This window comes from Barbus barbus, assembly GCF_936440315.1.
Source record: "Barbus barbus genome assembly, chromosome: 5".
Taxonomy (NCBI): Eukaryota; Metazoa; Chordata; class Actinopteri; order Cypriniformes; family Cyprinidae; genus Barbus; species Barbus barbus.
Genome location: NC_136733.1, coordinates 20,213,828 through 20,237,708, shown reverse-complemented (window position 1 = coordinate 20,237,708; position 23,881 = coordinate 20,213,828). Strand labels below are relative to the sequence as shown.

The 23,881-nt window shown below is 35.6% G+C and overlaps 1 protein-coding gene across 1 annotated transcript in view; it reads left to right on the top strand.

The window, feature by feature from the left end:
• Positions 1-23,881, top strand: part of LOC306869654 (ras-specific guanine nucleotide-releasing factor 2) — a gene marked incomplete at its 3' end in the record, with an annotated part of 79,444 nt that overhangs the window by 11,802 nt on the left and 43,761 nt on the right. The window contains exons 2-3 of the mRNA XM_079416504.1: positions 21,206-21,312; positions 22,922-23,069. Of these exons, the coding sequence (XP_079272630.1) occupies positions 21,206-21,312; positions 22,922-23,069 (255 nt within the window). The remainder of the gene's footprint in view (positions 1-21,205; positions 21,313-22,921; positions 23,070-23,881) is intronic.

The following is a 23,881-nucleotide window of genomic DNA, read 5'->3' as shown; positions in this document are numbered from 1 at the left end:
CTCAATATACTGTACAAAGTGGAATACTTTCACATCAAATGTTAACTCAGTGGTAGCGTTCCACTCGGAGGACACTGCGCTTACTAGCAATAACAAAAGTACATTATATGCAGGTGCTTTGAACACTTCATTCACGTGCTGTTCTGACATGTGCCTTTTCTGAGCGGGTACACCTGAAGTGTGCGCGCACTAAAAAGCACACAAGGTTTAGATATAAACACAGTTGGTTATGTCTGTTGGTTTTCACTAAAGTGAAAGTAGACAGTTCCCAAACCTGTATGAATTTCTTTCTTGTGCTGAACACAAAAGAAGATATTTTGAAGAATGTGGGTAACCAAATAGTTGCTGGTCCCCATTGACTTTGATAGTGGGAAAAAAAAAATACTATGTAAGTAACCGGGGACTAGCAACTGTTTGGTTACCCACATTCTTCAAGTGAAAGAAAAGAAAGAAACTAATTCAGGTTTAAAACAAGTTGAAAGGGAGTAAATGATGACCGAATTTTAATTTTTTGGTGAACTATCCTAACATTAATAAAACAATAAAATACAAAGAGAAAAATCACTCACTGCTCTTGACTGAAGAACTTTAATACAGTTGCTTTAATAAGAATCAATATATAATATATACAGTGAAGTGTATATTGTTTTATTTTTATTTCTGTTCATTCAATTTCTTGAATGCAACTGCTAAATACACCTGTTCCTGACAAATAAAGCACTGTTTGTTTTATTTGCATGTTATGTGTATTTAAATGTGTATCTTTGTTCTTATTTTTTAATAACGAAGATAAAATAATGAAATTATTTGTTTTTTTTAATCTCTGCCCACTTTGGCCTAAATGGCTGCCATTTATTTTTATTTTATATTTTGTTACTTTATAAGGCTTTGTTTTTAAAATAGGGAAATTAGTTTGGCTGTACTGCTCAGACAACTTGCAAAATATTAAAACCAACATGACAAAGAATTGTGATAAGATCCGGAATCGTGATTTTCCTTAAAAAAAACTGATGGTATTTTTGCCATATTGCCCACCCAGTGTTCCCTACAAAACAAACTAATCTAAATATTAAACCATCCACCTAATATTGATCTGCTAATATATGCTGAGCCATGACCATTGACGTCATGATGATATTAGATTACACATTTGCTCTCCTGACTGCAGTTATTGATAACATTAAAGAATCGCTGCTGGCTGGTTCATTACTGTTCACACCCGAGTGGGAGTTATGTCATCCTGTTGCTGCCATCAGCCTCTGAGATACATACAGCTGGACACGATGCGCTTGTCTTGATAAAACATCATGCTAAATAAACAGTGATTTTATCAAGTATCCTTGTATCTGATGGTAAAGATTTCTGTGACTGAATAGATGTAGAAATTTCTAAACACAATGGTGATCTCAGGAAGGAGGTAAAGGTCCTTGCACACAAAAATTCCATATGCGTGTTTTGTATTCGTCATCCTTTCCTATCAAAATACTTGCTACAGATGCAAAAACGCAGAAAATCTTTGAAAAGTTTGAATGAGAATTTCGGACTCAGTATACAAAGACCTTAACTGTTGTTCTCAAAAGTACAAGTAAGAAAAGGGGCGCAATGTAGTTTATCTGGCTGAATTGGTGCAGACACTTAAAATGTCTTAATGTGTTTATTTTAATTTGCACCCACATTTCAATATGTCTACAGTGAAGCAACTGCTATTATTGAATCAATTATTGTTAATAATTCATATTAAGAGACTATTTCCAGGGCCATGACCATTCTTTATTTTTCTTCGGCATCTTATGTAAGCTCATCCATCTTCACACAAAAGCAGATGATCACAAATTCATACACTTTTAATGTACGAAATGTATCACGCCCCATGACAGTTCCACCACCATGGCGCCTCGAGAATTATCATTACCATTACCATCGGAAGAACAAGGTCAGACATAATGTGAATCTTTTCCAATTATACTGATGTATTTCAGCATTAAACTACAGTAGTTTCACAGTGAAAGTTATTTCGTCCCTGTGTTCCTCATTAACAATACGTTTTGTGAGGAAATCCCCCACCTCCAGGATTTTTACTAGATTAAGAGGAGAGACGGAGAAACTTATTCCCAGCTGTTACGCTTTGATAATTGGCCTCAGAAATAATCTCTAGATTGGGAGCATTAAAATGACCGGTCTCCACGAAAAATATTGTTTTTGGATGTGAAGCCTGCTGTTTTGTTGCTTTGTGTTATTGCGAATCATAATTTATGTTTTTCGTTAAAGGGGTCATGAAATGCATTTGTTAATCTTAGTATGCTTTTTAATTACTTATTTTTTCCTCATCAAAAATGGTCATAATTTAGATATAAATGGTCATTTTCTACCCTGAATTTAGCTCTATGATTTGGAAGGGACATGTCTGCTGTGAGACTTCAATGTAAACGCCCACTGCTATGATTGGCTAATATATTTGCATATGAAATGAGCAGTACATGTGAACTCTCTTAAACTTTTACTGTGTTTGTTTTACTATAACAGCCGACAAGATAAATTAATCATGAAGTGTTGATTATAGAGTTATATTTAGAACTACTACCATTTGCATGAAAGGTAACTGCACTGTATATACAGAGCACATGATGCAATGATCTTATTGTTTCGCTGACCATTTTTATAACGTAGTCTTTTTTTTTTTTTTGCAAGTCCAAATGGAGGCACAGAAATTGCACACTTCACCTTTAAGGAACTGATTTTACATGTAATATTTGTAGATACCAGTGAGAAGTAAAAATCAATTCAATCCACACATTCTCCCACGTAATCAACACTCTTATAACACTCTCCCATAATAAGTCATAAGTGCTGGACATTAAGCAAATCGAAAAAGATTCATGAATACTTTAATCAGTTTAACTTTTGTACATTTTCCCTATGACTCCCAATCACTGCCAAGTGTTTTATTTTTAAATATATTGTTAAAATTCCCTCTGAATGTTAGATATTGCTCTGTGTGCTCAAAGGGTTCAAAAATGTTTTGCCACTGGTCCACACGTTCAAAGACTACCTGAGATTTCCATAGTCTGTGTTGATAATGTGATCAGTAGGAGAACACTAAACTTAAGTAGTTCCATCTGATCCTTGTGTGGTGCAACTTCTCTTGTGGAGGCACAGATTAGAGACAGGGTCTGGGAGCTTTATGTTCATACTGCCAAAACCCTGCCAAAAGTAACAGCTTAAACCAGCCTAAGGTGTTTTTCTGCCGAGTGTATGAGTTAAGTGGTTTGACAGCAATTTCTCCTCTTGCTGAAAGTGTTCTGTAATCTCTCCACTCCAGCCACACTCTGGGTTTTCCATTTCCCGCTCCACGCTCACCAGTGATAGAAACCACATTTCATGTTTGCTCCATAGCTAAATTTGCACCTAGAAAGTTCTTTTAATTTTTCATTTTTTAATATCATGTAATATAAGATTAAAAAACTAAATAAATAAACAGTACTTGGAGAAGTCTTGCTTACTGAAACACTAATATTAGCCTGTGAATGTACACTTGGTATATATGGTATTGTCTCAGAGTAAGACAACACTTTAGACAACAGCTTCGGGTTCCCTCCTCACCAATCACTTTAGTTTGTTAGTATGTTTAAACTAGGGCTGTCAGATTAAATTTTTAATCTAATTAATTTAATCTAATTAATTACATGATGTTTTGATTAATTCATCTTATTAATCGCAAAATAAATTTGACTGAAAATACCCACAAAAGATTATTTAAACAGCTATTTTTGTGTTAAATGAAAAAGTATCAAGTAGACCAGCGGTTCTCAAAGTTTGGTACGAAGAGGAATCACTAAATTAAATATAAATTAATTTTAAAACACAACATATGTTTTTTTTTTTTACATTTAAGTACAGCACAGGTTTTATTTAACTTTTAGGTACACATTTTAATTGAATAATTATTTAAGTTTTTTTATTTACCTGTATGTAAGCAAAGTGCAGTGTTAATGTTCAAACTGTGTATTTACAACGTTAAAGTGGCTGACAACAATATTCTTATTAGGAATAAAACTGCCTCGTTTTTGAACTGTGCAGAGCTGTAGCTGAATAGTTAGGCCTACTTCGCTACTGTATTCTAATGTTGGTCATTATGGTGGTACTTAGAGAGCCAAATATTTTCTGAGGTGGTACTTGGTATAAAAAGTGTGAGAACCACTGAAGTAGACATTACAAATTGTAGCTTTAGAAATATTTTATTTGATTCAGCATAAAATTTATTACACATAAACATTATTATTATTATTATTTAGTCATTTAGCAGACGCTTTTATCCAAAGCGACTTATAAATGAGGACAACAGAAGCAATCAATTTTAGTATTAAAACAACTAAAAACAGATCCAAAACTAAAAGCTAAAAACTTTATAAATACTACCTATACACGTTTTAAAAATAAAGACATTAAATAAAAATGACAAATGCATACAACTAAATTTCAAAACTTAACATTTATATGAAAAACAAAAAATGAAGCTAAAAACAATTCAAAATATTAAAGAACAAAAGGTATGAGTATAATAATGATTCTAACATAACACTAAACCAAACACCAAAAAAACAACAACTATATATATGTATATGTACAACCACACACACACACACATACATACATACATACATACATATACAGTGCCCTCCATAAGTTTTGGAACAGTAAAGACAAAATTGCCCTGTTGGCCGCGGAGCCAAGACAGCGCAAACACAATCAAAAGATTAATATGAGACAAAACCACTAAACATCTGGGCTATAACGGCCTAGACTATAGAACATAAAAGAAGATCATTTGAGAAACATCTCAGTATTTTTTGTTCATACAATGAAAGTCATTGGTAACCAAAACAGCTTTGTTACCAACAGTCTTCAAAATACCTTCTTTGATGTTTCACAGAAGAAAGTAAGTCACTGAGGTTTGAGTAAATGATGACAGAATGTAATTTTTTGGGGTGAACTAGCTCTTTAATGTTTTATTATTATTATTATTATTATTTATTTATGTATTTTTTATTAAATGATTACATTTTAATGAAATGATACTCTAAATAAGAAACTAAATATGCCAGCAGGTGGCGGTAAATGTCTTCATGATTCATTCAGGAATTAAGTAAACGGCTCTTTTACGAAAGGTCTTTGAATCATCGGTTTACACGATTCGTGTAATCACCAATGTGTTTCGCTCGGAGATGTACAACAGTTCTGCTATGGCTTTAAAGTCGGCATGAAACGGAATGAGCGATTGTCTTTTTTTCTCTACTGAGACGTCTATCCGAGTGAAACGGCATCTTAAAATGAGAGGGCGGGACTTGATTTCGTCCTTCGAAAATTGATTGGATCATTGGAAGTTGGGGCGTTGCTAACAAAATGGCAGAGGTGGAAAGTAACGAATTACATTTACTCGCGTTACTGTAATTTAGTAGCTTTTTTGTGTACTTTTTTAAATTTGTAATTTTACTTTTACTTAAGTATATTTTGTTTGAAGTATTGTACTTCGCTACATTTTAAAACGCATTCATTACTGAGTAAAAAAAAAAACTAATCGCTCCCTGGAACCTACTGCAGTATATAATGGGCAGGAGAACAAACTGGCGCTAAAATCACAAGAAGATCCAGATGGACAAGACAGGCATTAGTGGTGCAGACCCAGCTGGAAACCAAACCCGTCGTATTCGGCTGAAGTTGAACTCGAAGGAAATGAAGTGAACCCCTGGCCATATTTATGCTCTATTATGCAGTGTAAGCTGTGTTTGCCTAAGGAGACCAAACTAGCAGCTTATAAAATCTTGACATCAACCCTTTGCAAGCATGTAGAGGTAAGGTAAATACTTGCATCATTGCATTAGTGGTTAAAATGAAGCTTTGGCAGTTTAGCAAAAGGTTTTGCACAAATTAGCCAAAAAGACAGTGGTGCAGGTGTGCGATATCGTCTGCGACAATATCGTAATTGTTGTTTTAACGATGTACGATTTGACATTATCAGTATTTAGCGAAAAACCAAACAAAACACTCCTACCGTGTGTGAAGTCTAGTAGATTAGACTAGTGCGCATGCGCATTAAGAGTGTATTCTTTCACTGCGTGATTGAATCTGTTAAAATGCATATAGAATGATCACAAAATTTAAGATATAGGTGCAGAAAATGTATATTTATATAATTTCATATAGTAAATCAGTATCACACGAAGAGTGCCGTTTTTCTCTAAAAATAACAATGATTACATATATATATATATATATATATATATATATATATATATATATATATACATACAGTATATATATATATATATATATATATATATATATATACAGTGGTGTGAAAAAGTGTTGGCCCCCTTCCTGATTTTTTATTTTTTTGCATGTTTGTCACACTTTAATATTTCAGATCATCAAACAAATTTAAATATTAATCAGAGATAGCACAAGTAAACACAACATGCAGTTTTTGAATGAAGTTTTTTATTATGAAGGGAAAACAAAATCCAAACCCACCCCTAAACCTAATAACTGGTTGGGCCACCCTTAGCAGCAACCACTGCAATCAAGCGTTTGCGGTAACTTGCAATGAGTCTGTTACAGCGCTGTGGAGGAATTTTGGCCCACTCATCTTGGCAGAATTGTTGTAATTCAGACACATTGGAGGGTTTTCGAGCATGAACCGCCTTTTTAAGGTCATGCCACAGCAAACACTTTTTCACACAGGGCCATGTGGGTTTGGATTTTGTTTTCCCTTCATAAAAAAACCCCCTTCATTTAAAGACTGTATGTTGTGTTTACTTGTGTTATCTTTGATTAATATTTAAATTTGTTTGATGATCTGAAACATTAAAGTGTGACAAACATGCAAAAAAAAAAAAATCAGGAAGGGGGCCAACACTTTTTCACACCACTGTATATATTTTTTTTATTTTTTATTTTTTACAACAGTTCAATAAATAAGAAATTAATTAAGAGACTTGCGTTTTAGACACAATATTGCCTGTTTTTGCTTTATTTCGACAACAAAAATAATCCCAAACACAGCCACAGCACTGGTTTGCATCTCTGAGCAACATGACGGTGTTTAGTTCCTGAATTAATCAACATTTTAAATGATTCGGTTCAGTTGCAATGACTCACTTATTAACAGGGACTTGGTGATACCTACTGGTGGCTTTAATTTCACATTTAAAGTATCTTTGGATTTTGTTTTTAAATATAATTTCAAATGAGTATTCAACATTTTATGTCTTATATATCAAAACATTATATCTGCATTTGTGACTGCATGTTAAATGTATTCATGTCCTGCATTAAACAGTGTGTAAATACGTTTAAATGCCACTTCAGATGAAGCTTCTGTGTTTCCTCTGCATTGCAAAGATGAATTTTGTTGATACTGATTTAATTTGCCTGGTAACAGCTCAAATGTCTTATTATTCTAAATAACTGATTCCTTTAATTAAAAACAACTAATTTGAGATTTATAGGCCTATCCCAGTGGTGTCAAGCTGCAGCCCGGCAGAGTTTAGTTCCAACCCTGCTCCAACACACATACCATGTAGTTTTCAAATAAGCCTAAATGATTAGATTAGTATAGATATAACCCTAATTAGGGTTATATCTATACTGTTGTAGGGCTGTGGCCCTCCAGGAGCTGAGTTTGACACCCTTGGCCTATCCCATTGTTGCATCCCTTCCACTGTTAAAAAGTAACTAAGTAATTTTTACTCTGAGTACATTTTAAATGAGCTACTTTTTACTTTTACTTGAATAGATTTTTAGACTGGTACTTTTACTTGAGTAAAATATTTTCGTACTCTTTCCACCTCTGCAAAATGGAGGCAGACCTGAATGCCAGTTTGCAGTTAGTTGTGGTGGGATTTCTCTCCACTGGATTCACCGCTGACACCCTAGCATGAAGAATTTTTTAAGGATGACGCTGGCATCCAGAATTTTCTCCTTTATCCTGCAACGCTGAAGGCCATTCTCAATCAAGGTGAACCTAAAATGCTACACTCCCCAGAAGCAGCAAGAGTTTTTCTCAGATCCCTTTCATCCACCAACTCTCAGTGAACTTCAGCTGGACATTTGCTCTCTAATCGGAGAAGAGATGCTCTAAATGGTTAGGTGACTGTGTCTTTCACTGTTCACTTTAATGTTCACTTCTTAATTCATAGTATTTATTTATTTTTTAATAGAAATACTACCTAGTCAATATGTGACTATGGGGCCAAATGTTGGTGCTACAGTAATGTGCATGTTTTTGTTGATGCCACGGACCATATTAAAGGGTGCTGGCAGATCAAGGTTTGTTCTTGGTTTGATCTGCCATAGTTCATGGAAATGTGTTTGTTTTTTTGAATGGTAATGGGGAGGATGGGGGGTGGTTTAATGGTAGACTCAACTGGTTTTATTTTGAAAGAGGAGGATGTACGCAGATGTAATAATAAGTTTTATGAAGTGGTATCTCACTCATCTTCGGATACTAAAACCAAGGCTGTCTTAATATTGGTCCGGAGGACTTTAAATATTATTATTTTAGATAAAGTTTGTGATACAGACGGTAGAATCAGTGTTGCCAACTTAGCAATTTTGTTGCTAATTTTAGCAACTTTTCAGACTACCCTAGCAACTTTTTCTTCCACCTAGCAACAAATTTAGCAATTTTTTAAAATTTATTTGGCAACTTTTAGCAGCGTTTGATAAGTGACTCAGACAATAAAAAAGGCACACATTTTCCATCCAAATTACACAAAAAGAAGAAAATCAAAGATGCCTATCAGTAGCCTACAGACATCACGTGAATTGAATTAGTGGCTATTTTCAGTTGTTTAATTGAATAAATGTTCATTCATGATACACTTTGTCAGTAGCTTGTACTTGCGATTGTTGATCAGTTAATACACTGTAAGAAAAATGGAAAAGATACTAGTAATTTTCCAGGACATTATTATCCATTGTAGCCCTGTAACCCGAAAACACAATACATAATTTAAAATGTAGGTAAAAAACAAAATGGAAAATTATTTCATATTAACATACTGTAGTAGACTGTGCTCTATTTTTACAGACTTTTCTTGGAGTGTAGCATACTAACTACTAATACACTGCTTAAAGCATAATTGTTGAGAATGTGTATAGTATTACTAGTTTACTAACTATTAAAAAAACTTAAATTGTAATCATTCAAAAATGTGCAAATGTTCAATAATTCAATGTATTTAAAATAAAGTTATTTATATTTTAATATTATATTATACATATTATTTTACAAACAAATCTAAATTAACATAGTATTATTTTGAGATTTGATGTTGTGACTCAATTTTGCGCCGTGATTACGCAATGATGTCATCACGCAATGACATCATCACGCAATGACATCACAATGTCATTAGCAACTTTTAGCAACAAATTGACCTTCCTTTAGCAACTTTCTCTGAAAATTAGTTGGCAACACTGGGTAGAATAACACATATAAAAACAATGGTGGGGAATAGAAATATTGTATTTCTTTCAGTTTATGCCCCTTGTACTCCTGACCATACTTTTTTCTCTGTTTTGTCAACCTCTATCTCTTGAATCTTAATGAAGATGTGCATGTTTTATTTTCAGATCAGGTATGGGGTATGTTTAAATTGTCTTCTAAAAACCCTAATCATCAAATTATTCATTGGAAATTGCTGCATAGGGTTTACTTGACTCCAATGAAACGTTTCTATACAAATCTGTCGTCTAATCTCTGTTCCCAAGGAGTTTTAGGCAGGTCTTTCTTATTTTTTTATTTTTTGGGAGTGCCCCTCTCACCTTTTTGGACTCAGCTCTCACAGGACATATCATATTTGTTGGGTACTGAGATATGTTTGACTGCTTGCCATTGTTTTTATGATTGACTTATGGGACTTCACCTTGTCCGTCCAACAAAGATCTTTACTGTTAGCTGCTCTCACAGCAGCAAAGAATTGCTAGTCAACTGTTGGAATCCTCCTCACACAATGGACAGACGAATCTGGACTGTGTATCTTTTGGACATTATCCAAAAGGATCTAGTCATGGATACATGGATCATGGATCTAGGCTGTGGATTTGTGGCATTCGGCTTTTGATGTTGTGTCATCTTTTCTAAAATCTTTGTAAAAATTATTTTATTGTTATTTATTTATCTATTAATATACATTTATTTGTATTATTATTATTGTTTATTTTATTTAGCTTATTTATTTGTTTTATTATATTTTGGGGGTCTGCCGGGGGGGTGGGGTGGATTCTGGATCTGTACAGCTGCTTTTTGTTTTGGGCTACTTTTCCCGGAAAAAAATCAATAAACAGTTGTTAACAAAACATAATATTTTAATCTTGTTATTTTTTCATAACTAATTAATAGTTAACGCGTTAAACTGACAGCCCTGGTTTAAACTTATCTACTTGGTCAGTAAGCGGATCTCCCAACTGTTATTTGCCAAAAAACCCTCTAAAACCACCACAAAAGACCAGTCTAAGCAGCATGGCTGTAAGATCGGCATAGTTTGCATGGGAAGAATGAGTTCACCATAGGCTGGTTTATGCTGTTAGTAAAGGCTGTAACAGCCTACAAATTTTTAAATCTGAACATCCAACTGACTAAAATCTGCTGACTGGCTCTGACTATAGGAAGCTAGCGTTGACTTATCCAAACTGCAAATCAGGTCAAAAATCTGGCCAAAAGTTGTGTTCTGTATTACAGCCTTGATTTCTTAAAAACTCAAATATTTTTTGACAGACCACTCTGTGTTAAATATTATGTGGATGTCAAGAAATAATTGAGGTGGGATATTACAATAGATTCCATAAAAACTTTATTGAAAGCTTGAAAAATAGTCCACTGTCACTCTGAGAAAAAGCAGGACCTGCTCCATTTCTTTTACTGCCATCTGTCTGTCATAAACATACCACATGATGTATTATGACAGCAGCAAATATTGCTTTTATTTCTGGCTGTAGCTGCAAAGATAACTACAGACATAGCGTACAGCGCATGATTGTAAACCGTATCAGTAAGCACCAGTGCTTAATTTGTAAATTGCGAGGTGCCGGAACAAAGCAGGGTGACGGATCCGGCATGTGATCAGAGGAGGGTGAGGTAACGGAGCATTCGCGCAATCACATTGGTGGGCCAACTTAAGTGAATAACAGCTAGCATCAGTAGCTTGTATGGTGTGCATGCACTCTAAAAAAAAAAAAATCATGGGTTAACTTATTTCAAACAAGTCTTTTTTTTTATCATTATTTATTTTTTTGTAATGAGCACAGATATTTTGTACCCTTTTCAGGTAAAGAGTAGTTCTCTGTGCCACTGACAAATATTTTATTATTTAATATATAAAACCGTTTCTTCGCTGTAAATTATTTTATTTTAAGCAAACTACAGGGACGCGATGTCTGTCACCTAAACAAGTTGCATTGGTCTTTTCACAAAGTTTTAAACTTTTAAATGTTTTTTTTTTGTTTTTTTGCTTCTAAAATGCTTGTTAAACGAGTTTAAATGTAAGAACTATTGTATACATGTGTAAACGGTAAAAATATGTTAAGAACTGTATTTAACAAAAAATAAAGGCAATTTGCTGGGTAAGATTAGCCCAACGCGTGTTCCGTCATATATATATATATATATATATATATTTTTTTTTTAACCCTGTGGAACAAACAAAAAACACAATAAACAGTGTATTCAACACTGCAATGCCACAGAAAATTAACATAATGCCATTCTTACCTTTCGTTTTAGTTGTTTAAAATGGACCATAGCACAGGCATCAATTTTCCCTGAGTCTCTCTAGATCGTGCTTTGCTTCTGGGGTCTTTTGCAGTCCTGTGTCCCTTTGAAATCCATGACCTCATGTATGGAATGGGGTTAAACTGAGATAGTGGTGGTCCAACAAGGCAGAGAAATAAAAGCAATGAAATTGTGGTGTGGAGAGATGCTTGGTTTGCATTCCAAATTAAGTTCATTTGAGAAAAACCCCTCTCACACTCTGCACTTGAAATTGGAACCGTGGTAACAGCAGTCAAAATGTTTTTTAATCCTGCTGGGATGAGCCGGCCGCCATTCTCTCGATATTCCCTCAAAGCCCGGACGGCAGTTCGAGGGTTGTCAACGGCAAATTGTTGACAAAGAGACTCAGTTTCTTTATCACCATACGTTGCTCTGGCATCCTGAGGCCAGTACTCAGGAAAAAAGCACTTTTTACTCTTCGATGAATTTGTTTTACCCTGTCCGGTCTCCTTCAGCCCTTCCGTACGATAGCATGCGGTTGTCTAGGCTTCTCGCCAGACTCCTAAAAACACCTTGTGGTCCATTCCTTTTTCTTCTCTTCATCCTGAATGCAGAGGAACGCCTTGGAAGATGCTGTCATTTACAGCATTTTGACTGATTTTTCTGTGACGTCCAGGTCTCTCAGGCATTGCCTCAAACACCCTTGCCTCACGACAAATAGCTTTATGCGCTGCTATAATTGTACAGTCTCGCTTTTGGAGTTCCAACGACAGCTCAGACAATTCTTGAAGTGCATCGTACATGAGGCCAAGATTTTGGACGAAACTGTAGGAGGACAAACGCTTAGCTAGGCCACTGTAGCTCGCGCGGGTAACACTGTCACGGGAGGAATCTACTGCTGCCTGACTGAAATGATTGTAGAGGGCAGGATAATTTTTCCATACAGCTTCAACAGATCTAAAACTCGACGCAACCCGTCTGTTGTCCAAGACCCGGCCAATTCTGTTCAACTGAATGTCTAATTTGTCAGCACATTTTTTGAGCTCTGTTCTGTTTTTGTTTGATGTGCTGTACAATGTGTAGAGTTTATCCATGAAAATCCTAAAGTGATTTATTTCTCCTAATTCTTTCATCGTATTGCCGACTGCGAGCTCCAGTCGATGCGCTGAGCAGTGCCATGCTATCATATTTGGGAAAAGTGATTTAAGTCTGGCTGCCACTCCAGACTTGCGGCCGAGCATAACTGATGCGCCATCGCACGAGAGACCTATTAGGATTTTAGACAGAAAATCCTTGGTAAAATTAACACCCTCCAAAGCACGTAACAACTGTTCGACCATTCCTTGGGCACTTTGATCTTCAAGTTTAACAAGTTCAACTAAAATATTCTCAGGCGACTCCATGTCGGGCAGCTGAAATCTAACGTAAATGATTAAAGCACTCTTTCTGCTTACACTAGTTGCTTCATCAAGTATCAGACCAATTTTAGGAGCGCAAGCAACAATCTTTTTGAATAATTTCTTTTTCATTTCAAGCGAAATATGGCTCTGTATGTTTGCACATGCCACATTAGAGTGCAGAATTCTTCCCATGTCCAGACCATTTAACTCCTGACAATCAATTTCACTGTCAAAGCCGTACGCTGGTCTGTGGCGCTTCGCTTCTTTGTACATTGTACGAAAAATTATTGTAGTAGTTTTCACTTCATCGGACAGGCTATTTATTATTGTCTTTTGTAATGAGTCTTCCTTTGCCTTTTCCAGAATGCTAAGTGCTGCAATGTGCGTCTTCGTCCGAGAGTATTCAAAAACCTTTTTCGTAAATGCCCTCTGTTGTTTTTTTAGATCTGTGGCTGATGACGTTATAGTGCATGTCACCCACTCTTTGGCCAGTTTCATCCCCGCCGATTTTTCAGGACCCAGTCTTCCAACCTTTTTGCAAACAGTGCAGCCCAGATGCGACCCCTCCATAACAAGCCAAGGATATAATGTATTTTCTGCTTCGGTCCATATTGCCCCCGTTTTCTGGTTTTCTCCATCTTCGGTGCTTGTTTGCTCACCTCCACATGCTGCTTCTTCCCCCGGCCCGCCAGAACTCTCCGCAGTTGTCAACTTTCTCTGTTCATCCCAGATTGTTTCGTCTTCCTCTGTGTTAACAACATCAGCCGGTGAACTTGAACCCTTGCTATCGGTATCTATAATAATTCTGGCCTGTTTGGTTTTAGACATTGGGCCCTGTCTAAAATAATCTCGTAAATTTGTCTTTTTGCCATTGTTCCACATTTCCAATTAAGCACTGAAGCCTCCCCTCCCCCTCACACACAGACACACACAAATCAGCATCAACCAATTACAGAAGTAGTTTATTGCCATGGAAATAAAAACCTCCAAAACCTGGCATGGATAACACATCTTTTTTTTTTTTTTTTATGTTTATTATCATTTTATATTTTAAAGGGATAACGTTATTGACATTATCGTTATTATATGTGTTTTTTAATTAAATATATGCACTCTACACGTCAGCACAAACGTTTTTCATTGGCTCATGAGGAGGGGGATCCCCCAAAATGAGGTGCCGGATCGGATTTCAGAGGTGCCGGTTCCGGATCCGGCTTGTTCCGGCACAAATTAAGCCCTGGTAAGCACCCAGCAGGAGTGAGAGAAGAAAACATCATCTATTTCATCCAGACAATGAACATCAACACTTTTCCTGAAAGACAGCTCCATCTCTTCTGCCTTCCTCCAATGAGAGAAATACATAAAACGGACAAGTGCTGCTAACCGAGACAAATATGTGTCCTCCTTAAACCGACCTCCACTCCATTCTTAAAAAATAAAGATTTCAAAAACCATATGTGGTCTCCCAATCCAGTTAAGCTTAATCTGCTCTGTTTTGCTGTTTTTTTAGGGTTTGAGTGCTTGTCAGGCTGGAAAACTGGCTGATTGACAGGCTGAGTGTTTAAACCAGATCAAACCAACGAAAATCCTCTGAAGTCGTTTATTTTTCAACATATTGTCATTTACAATGCTGAGATGATGCCAAATATTATTTGCAAAATGTGAGCGAAACAATTTCCTGTCAGCGGAATAAATGCATATCTCAATGCATAAATGGTTCCCCAAGGAAGCTTTCAGTGAACAGTTCTAAAAAGAAGCAGTTTTTCTGTTGCATGTGTTTTGCAGTGATGCCATAGAAGAACCATTTTTGGTTCCATCAGTTCTTAAAAGAACCATTATTTTCTTGGAGTGAATAACATTTTAATGACCTAAATATCCTGTTTTTACTCTAAAGAAATGGAAAGGTTCCATGGATGTTCTTGATGGAACTAAAAATGCTAATAAGCTAACTTTATTTTTTAATATAGGCCCAATTAGTCTCTGTTTATTCTGTTTTGCTGGTTTTATTGAGGGTTTGAGTGCTTGTCAATTTGTAAAACCAGCTGGCTGACCGTTCAAACCAGATCAAACCAGCAGAAATCACCTTGGGCTGTTTTTTTTTCAACATATCGTCATTTACGGTGCTAAGATCAAGGCAAATATGATTTGCTAAAAGCAAGCCGAATGTATTCATAACATAACTCCTGTCAGCCTAATAGACAAGGAAGTTTAAATTGAGAAAAAGATTGGCAAGGCGCTGATCAAAGAAAGCGGTAGTAATGAATACAAAGCAAAGCACATTATTGAGCACTGTTCTTGCGCAGAGCACTGCGTTGTCATGGAAACGAGATTTGTTGGGTAAAGTGACGGTTTAAAAATATGCTTGACACTTGTTAAGAAATGTTATGCAAGAGGTTCTGTCTCTCACCCACCCGCTCTGTTTTTCCCTTCTGTAGGCTTGGCAGATTTCCAGAGCAAATTACTATTGCGGATACATGCAGTGATGAATTTGTGTATTGGTGGAGGGTTCGGTGACTAGATTTAGAGGTGTTGGGCCAAACCTTCACCCTGCTCACCAGGCCTGTTGGTTTGTGTTGGCCTTGGGCACTAATGTGGCGGCATAGTTCAGTGCCCTCCTGTGAGTCGAACAAGAGAGCTCTGTGTGTACGGCTTCTGTATAAGCGCTCAGCCCAGAATAGACACTCTTCATATAATTCAATGCTTTAGGGCATGGCCTTCTGAATACAGGGCTTCAGAATTTCGCAAATGTATGACTTTTGTGAGGAAATAGGTTAGGAAATATTTCAGTCAGACCGGCATAACTGCTTGTGAGTGGAGGGGTCACTGGTCCATTCTCACCCGCATTAAAAATAGCTCATGCGTGTAAAGGGGCAGAGCACCGATGATTTAGTTTATTAGGTCAGCGTCCGCGTGGGCTACTTCTCCTCTGTTTTTATTTATTTTGTTCAAAGAGAATATTTGGCTTTATTAATAGTATATCAGTCTTTTTTGCCAAGTTGTAGTTTGGGATTAGTATTTGTTATTTTATCTGGAATTAAAATGTTATCTAAACTTAAGTATGACTGCATTTATGCACAATCTTGCACTGATTATATTTAATAACCAGACAACTTTTAGGTCATGCAAAGAAAATTCTGTCATCATTTAAGGTCATTGCACACTGAGTCAGAAATTCTCATCCGAAATTTTTGCACGTTAAAAAAATAAATACGACCTCACGTTGTGTCAATCATGTTTACACACTGCCTCCGAAACTTTCATATGTCATAAAAAAATCGGATCAGGTTAGATTTTCTGCATTTTCGTATCCATAGCAAGCATTTTGATAGGAAAGAATGACTAAATAAATGAAAAAACAAATTTTTCGGAGTCAGTGTGCAAAGACCTTTACTCATGCTCAAGTTGTTCTAAACCTGAGTTTAGAATGTTGATAACCAAACAGTTGATGGTAGACATTTACTTCCACAGTATGGAAAAATACTATGGAAGTCAAAGGCTGCCGTCAATCCATTTGGTTATCAACGTTCTTCAAAGTATCGTCTTTTGTGTTCAGCAGAAGAAATGAAATTATACAGTTTTGGAACAACTTGAGCGTGAGTTTGATGACAAAATTTTCATTGTTGGGTGAACTATCCTTTTTTAAGGTCACAAATGGTTTAGACGAGACTTAATCCGCATGAATACTGTAGATTTTTAGCTGATTTAGTGACCAGATTTTGCTCTGCATGTAAACCAGCATTCTTGCAGGTTATTCTTTAAAAATTTATTTTATTCCTGCAATGGCTAAGCTGAATGATCACTGTTGTTATCACTGTTAAAAACAGTTGTGGTCCTTAAAGAGAGAAATAAACATTAATTTTAATCAACATGATCAATAAATTGAACATTTTAATTGGCAATGCACTGACTCAATAGGCCGAACCTGAGCTGAAAATCTGTGACCAGTGGGCCATCTTTATTGTTGATGCCTTTTTTTGCTTTGTCTGGTTCTTAAAATGAGCATATTTTTGATAGTTTTCAGTAATTTTTTTCTATACGTGTAAAGTAAATATACTCTTGTTACCCGACTATTCTAAACATGTCCTGAAACGATTATCATATAAATGTATTTTATATTATTTTGTGTTGTTAGACCATTTTTCATTTATAGAAGTTGATTTCCTTTTTGGATGTTCTTTTTGTGTAAAGTCTGATTGTCTGTCTTAGTGAGTGTTATGAGTTTGAGCAAATTACTTCCTGTTATCGCAGGAAATATCAGTATACACTAGAGCTTTCCAAAACCATTTAAAAGATTACTCCAGGGCTTATGATTGCAGAGATATAATATTGTGTTCTGTATTAACTCTGATGTCTGTGTATTTTTTTTAACTTTGTTTTTATCTCATCCTTTCACCAAGACTGCTCACAAACCTCTTTAGTAGGTTGTTCGAAAAAAAAAGCCTCTGGGTGCTGCAAATATTGTAATATTTAAACCTTTGGTACAATAATGTTTCAATTGTTAACATTAGATAACTGTATCAGTCAGCATGAACAAACAATAACAATACATTTACAGAAAGTTTTAATCCTAGTTTTTTTTTTTTACATTAACAGAAACTAATAAATGCTTTAAAAATGTGTTGCTCATTGTTAGTTAATTTTAGCTAATGCATTAAAGGGATTTACCCAAAAATGAAAATGTAGTAAGGACATTGGTAAAATAGTCCATGTGACATCAGTGGTTCAGCTGTAATTTTACAAAGCTACGAGAATACTTTTTGTGCACAAAGAAAACAATGACTTATTTATAACGACTTTATTCAACAATTTCAGTTGCGTTGCTGTCTATGCAGGGTCAGAAACCTCTCAGATTTCATCAAAAATATCTTAATTTGTGTTCTGAAGATGAACAAAGGCTACAGGTTTGGAATGACATGAGGGTGAGTAATTAATGACAATTTTTTTTTTTTAGTGATCTATGGCTTTGACTAATGTTAATGAGACCTTATTGTAAAGTGTTACAATATGTACCAATATTTCTAACAGACACCACAGTGGCTGGTTGTAGTAGATCTGCTGGATGCTGCAGATGAATTTGGATATTTAAAGGAATAGTAGTTCACCCAAAAATAAACATTTTGTCATTTTTTACTCACCCTAATGGTGTTCCGAACCGGTATGAGTTTCTTTCTTCTGTTAAAAACAAAAGAAGATATTTTGAAGAATGCTGGTAAACAAACAGCTGGTAGCCATTGACTTTTTTTTCCATACTATGGAAGATAATGTCACTGGCAATTGTAGAAAAAAAATTAATAAATAAGGGGGGACCACCCCAGTGACAGTTTTGTACCTTTTTCTTTTGATAGCGTAGAGATGGTTTTGTGTATATAGGAATACCTGGTGCTGATTTTATGCTTCTGTTTACATGCAACTTAAACGCCCAGAGACGAGTGCAGGAGGACATCCAGAGAGGCAGCCAGCCTGAGAGACTGTAAATAGATCTAGGGAGGGTTACATAAGGCCTCTCATGCCTCTCTGTGCTAGAAAACGCTGAACGCTTAATCCCTTGAACTTGACTTCAACTGCAGTTTTGTGATTATATATGTGCGCATACATATACTGGACGCATATGCACATCTGTACACAAAAACAGTTCTTTCTATCTCTAACATGTACAGTACATGGCTAAATGTTTGCGCTGTATTTTGTCTCCTTCTCGCGAGTCTAGCGATGACTCAAAGAGCAACGAGTGGAGCTGTGTTTACTGTTGCATGACCAGCTGAAGTCGCTCGTTTCATTAGTGTCGGCTGCAGATGTGAAATAAATGCAAACATCAGATACACAAACAAATGCAACATGTTCTGCATTCTGATCCCTAAGCCTAGCAGATTGCATTTGTATGTGTAACGAAGCCTTATGAAATTATATAAACTAGTTAGAATTATTTTTATATTTTAGACTTATTTCCCACTGGATTCTAAGTGTATGCTAATTCAGGCACCAAGGGATGGAAATGATCAGCTTTCTTACATTTAGACTGTGATTGCTTGCTCTCAGTGTCAGTTAAATGCTGCTAGAGTGTTTTTTTTTTTTATTCGCAAGTGATTTTCACCGTTTGAAAAAGGCCATGCCACAATTCCTTTCTTTTTAAATACTTTACATGTCAGGCTGTGGTTAGTATTGCTAAAGCTTGACTGCCTTTGATGCAGTTGATATTACGTTAATAATGTATTTGAAACAGCACCAGTGTATATGGTTATGCAGGAATTGCATTAATAGTTTATTCCGCTATATAAACAAATAGCTAGTTGCTTTTAATTTTGATGACGCTATTTATAATTGGATGTACAAGAATTTGTGTGTGTACATGTACGTCCAGTATATATATGTACACACTGCACACACACACACACACACATACACACACACACATACACATATATATAAAGTCCTCTCACAGACTGTCTGAGTAAATATTATATTGAAAATCAGACTTCTATTCTATTCGGTTTTTTTTATTAATTTATTTATTTATTTATGGGCTTTTCTTACATTGTAAATTACATTTACCTTATTTTTTCCCATATTATTTATTTTGGTCTTACGTGCTATACTTCACTGTAACTCTAGGAAACAACAAAAACAATACATTTAAAGTGAAATGCACATGCTATTCTACACTTTGTGAAGCTGCTTATGCATGTCACATGCTAACCAGCTCACACCATGCATTTTCCCTCAAGCCATTATGACAATAGCTGATTCAACTCCTCTCACACCTGCTGTTAAGCGTCTGTATGTGTGTATTTGCCTTGCAGATGGCCTCAAGCCGCATAGTGCTCAGACTCTCATAACCTTCTACCTGTTTTATTTCACAATGCTTGTCAGCATTTGTGTGTTAGCAGTAAAAGCGTGCTGTTTCTAATACAGAGCAGGTGCTCTGATATCTAAAAGCAGGCCACTTGTGGTGGTATTTTTTTCCTAAACATCATATTTTAGATTGTAGTGCTTTGGACAAATAAGATAGAAAATAATGTCTGAACTGCTTTTCTTTTTTAACAAATGGTTATTCTTGTTTGTTTGTTTGTTTGTTTTTTCTAGCAATATGCATCAAAATTAAATAGAATGATTAAATTATTTATTTCTTGACAAAATAACAAGGTTGATTATGACATGCATTGAACACTGCATTTTGTGGTAAAACCGAGATTATTTTTTTCCATTTTGTAGAAGATGATCCAAATTGTGTGTGGTTATAAGTGTCACAATTTTAGGGAATGCTGTATATATATATTTTTTTTTTCAATTAGACAAAAAACAGATTCTAAGAGGGTTGAGAAGAAAATGGGGGAAACAAGTAAATAAAATTAGGTAATTATTAAAAATAATTAAATAGATTCAACAGATTATGTCAAGATGGTGGCATTGTTTGGATTTTATTGTTGAATACAGTTAAGTTAAGTTAAGTTAGGTTAAGGCCACAATTAATACATTTTAATGTGTTAAAAATAGCTTCTTTTCATACAGCTATTTTACTAAGCATGAAATAGTTAGCATCAAATAATTTTTATAACAAAAAATGCCTATAATGCTTTAAAATAGGACATTAAAGTACACTATTTGAGGAAAGTGCCTGTAGTACAGTTTGAAGTTCAGTAGGTTCGATACACACACACACACACACACACACACACGCATGTTTGTTTTTGTGAAAAGTGGGGACATCACATAGGCGTAATGGTTTTATACTGTACAAACTGCATGTGCTATTTCCCTACTACACCCATCCTACACCTAAACTTAGCCCTCACAGGAAACTGTACATTTATACTTTCTCAAAAAAAAACTCACTCTGTATGATTTATAAGCATTTTTAAAAGTGGGGACATGGGGCAATGTCCTCATAAGTCACCTTCACCTTGTAATACCTATGTCATACCTGTGTCACTACAAATGTATGTCCTCATTTGTCACAAAAACATGCGCGCGCACACACACACACACACACACACACACAGAGGCTAACATCTCAGTTTGTATCTGTCTATCTCTTCAGCATTATTTCCTCGTCGTCTTCGGGCATGATGGACAGAAGCCTCTGGAACTGCGGACAGAGGAGGAGTCAGACTGTGATGAATGGGAGGAGGCCATCCAGCAGGCCAGGTAGTGTGACTGTGTGTATTTGTTTTTTGTATCTTGCTCAGTCAAGGATAATATTTAGAGGCGCTAAAGAAGCTTTACTCTCAGGCTGAAAGAATAAAATCATCATAATAAGAAAGAGACATATCAGAGAGGGGGTTAAGTCAAGCGCATTGTGCATTTATCCCTGTCACTGCAGAGCAGCACAGCAACAAATAAGCCGCACTGAGTTTGACAGCACTGTTGTTCTCCTCTCCCTGGTGCTCAGACATGCAGCCTAAGATCAAAGTTTGCAGTCATGTTTTATGCAACTCATCTCCAGGAGACAAATCTCTAAAGAAAGCATAAACTGCTTTATTTGTTATATCACAGATCTGACTTAGAGCAAGACTGAATATTAAGCTGTAATTTCAGACTGAGGAAACCCTGTTGCCAGGGGCGTCATGCACCAATCTTTTATTTTTTTTATTTTTAAAGATGTACCAGCCCTTTCTCACTTGGTGTCCTAGGCAAGATCACTTAAAGACAACCTTTGGCAACTTGAAAACTTTTTAGCAACTTAATAGTTCATTATGCATGTACAAGTACAGGTTTGTTTTTATTGTTTTTTTGCTGGGATTCATTTTTTTTTCCCCATTTCTGAAATGGGTTTTAGTGTTTTTTTCCAAGTAGAAAGTTGGACAAATGTATTCTATTCTATTCTATTCTATTCTATTCTATTCTATTCTATTCTAATCTATTCTATTCTATTCTATTCTATTCTATTCTATTCTATTCATGTCTTTGCTTTCTTTCTTTAAGCTTATTACATAAAATTTTCCATGTTATTTGTTGCTGTATTTGGCAATATTATAATAGTTAACAATTCAATATTGTAGTGTTTATTTTACAATATTGTATTGTAAAATAGTTTATTGACTGAAAATATATGTACATACTTCTGAGACAGTGACTAGGTCTAGTGGTACAGTTTTCTTTTAGCATATACATTACATTACATTAATGCAGATGCTTTTATATAAAGCAACCAAAAATGAGGAGCATAATAAGCAATTCAATACAGAGACAACAAAATTCATAGTATACAATGCCAGGTTTATTAGAAAGCTACGTCAGGAAACAAGCTAGAATAATAGGTAAAATGCAGAAAAGAAACAGGGATCCTGAGTTGAAATCAGTTTTTTTTGGGACATGCCACCATGACTATAATATTGTTTTTTGAATATATATATATTGTATTTTTTTTTTAAAATTCAGTAAATTTTCATTTAAAAAGTTATTTTTTTATTTTAAATTATATCTGGAAATGATAAAAGCTATAATTTAAATCCATCAGAGCAATTTCATAAACACAATTTTACTGGAAAGTGTTGGTGAGTTCAGTAGGTTCAACACACACAGGCTATTTAAAAAACAAACTAAAAAAAACAACACACATGAGCAACACGATCAAGTTAAGATTTAGTAACATGTTCAGCAGTGGCTTGATAGTAGCATTTTGGCATCTTTGGCACCTCAACTGGGCATCTTTATTGTTGAGCCCCACTAAATGAACCCAGGCATACATAAACGACTACATTTATATTCTGAGAACTCATTAAATTTGAGTGTAACCCTGTTGTTTTCATCTCAGCTACTCTGACATCATCATCGAGCGTGAGGTTCTTATGCAGAAGTACATCCACCTGGTGCAGATTGTGGAGACAGAGAAGGTGGCAGCCAATCAGCTCCGCACACAACTGGAAGACCAAGACACAGAGATTGAGAGGCTTAAATCTGAGGTAACTGTATATGCTTGAGCTGTGCCATTTAATGGGCTGTTTTCCAACGTGCAGTCCAATTTTATGAATCAGTGAACCACTCTAGATCCCATTAATCTAATAACAGTGCAGGTCTCCAAAAATGTCGCCATTACTGAACGGTCCTGTGTACTAAAAGCATTTGTGACTTATCCTCATATCCTCATTTTCTCGCTTTGCTTTTTCCAGATTGTAGTATTTCTTTTTGTGATTAAGGTTACCAGCAACATATGCAATCCCAGTGTGCCACAGAGCATCTCTCAGGCTCTGCATTTTATCTGTTCCCTAGTTCTGTTACCATGGAATTATCCTCCCCATTGGACCAGTCGCCATGGGGATGAGAAATATACCCCATTATTGACATTGCAGGGCCAGTGGCATGTGAACACACAATTCAAAGTATAAATCAATGCAAAGAAACAAGAAATATGTTGTCTTAATTAGGCTGATTACACTCAGTACGCTCAGTACTCACAAAAGACGAGCTCTATCTATCTATCTATCCATCCATCATCTAACTACTGTTGTTACTGCATGATGTTGTTTTCCTTGCACTCTTATTTCTTTATATAAACATAGGTCTGGTGTATAATATAAATTGCCATAAAAACCACTTATGCTGTATTGTCATGATTATATCAGAAGTATTCTTTATGAATAAATGATGAAGCCATAAAAGCAGTGCTTTGTTTTTTAAACTGAAACATCTGCATTCAAACTTGTTGTGAGTTATACATATTTTATAAGGATACAATTAAAAAAGATACCAACTACTACTGGCTCACACCCTGATA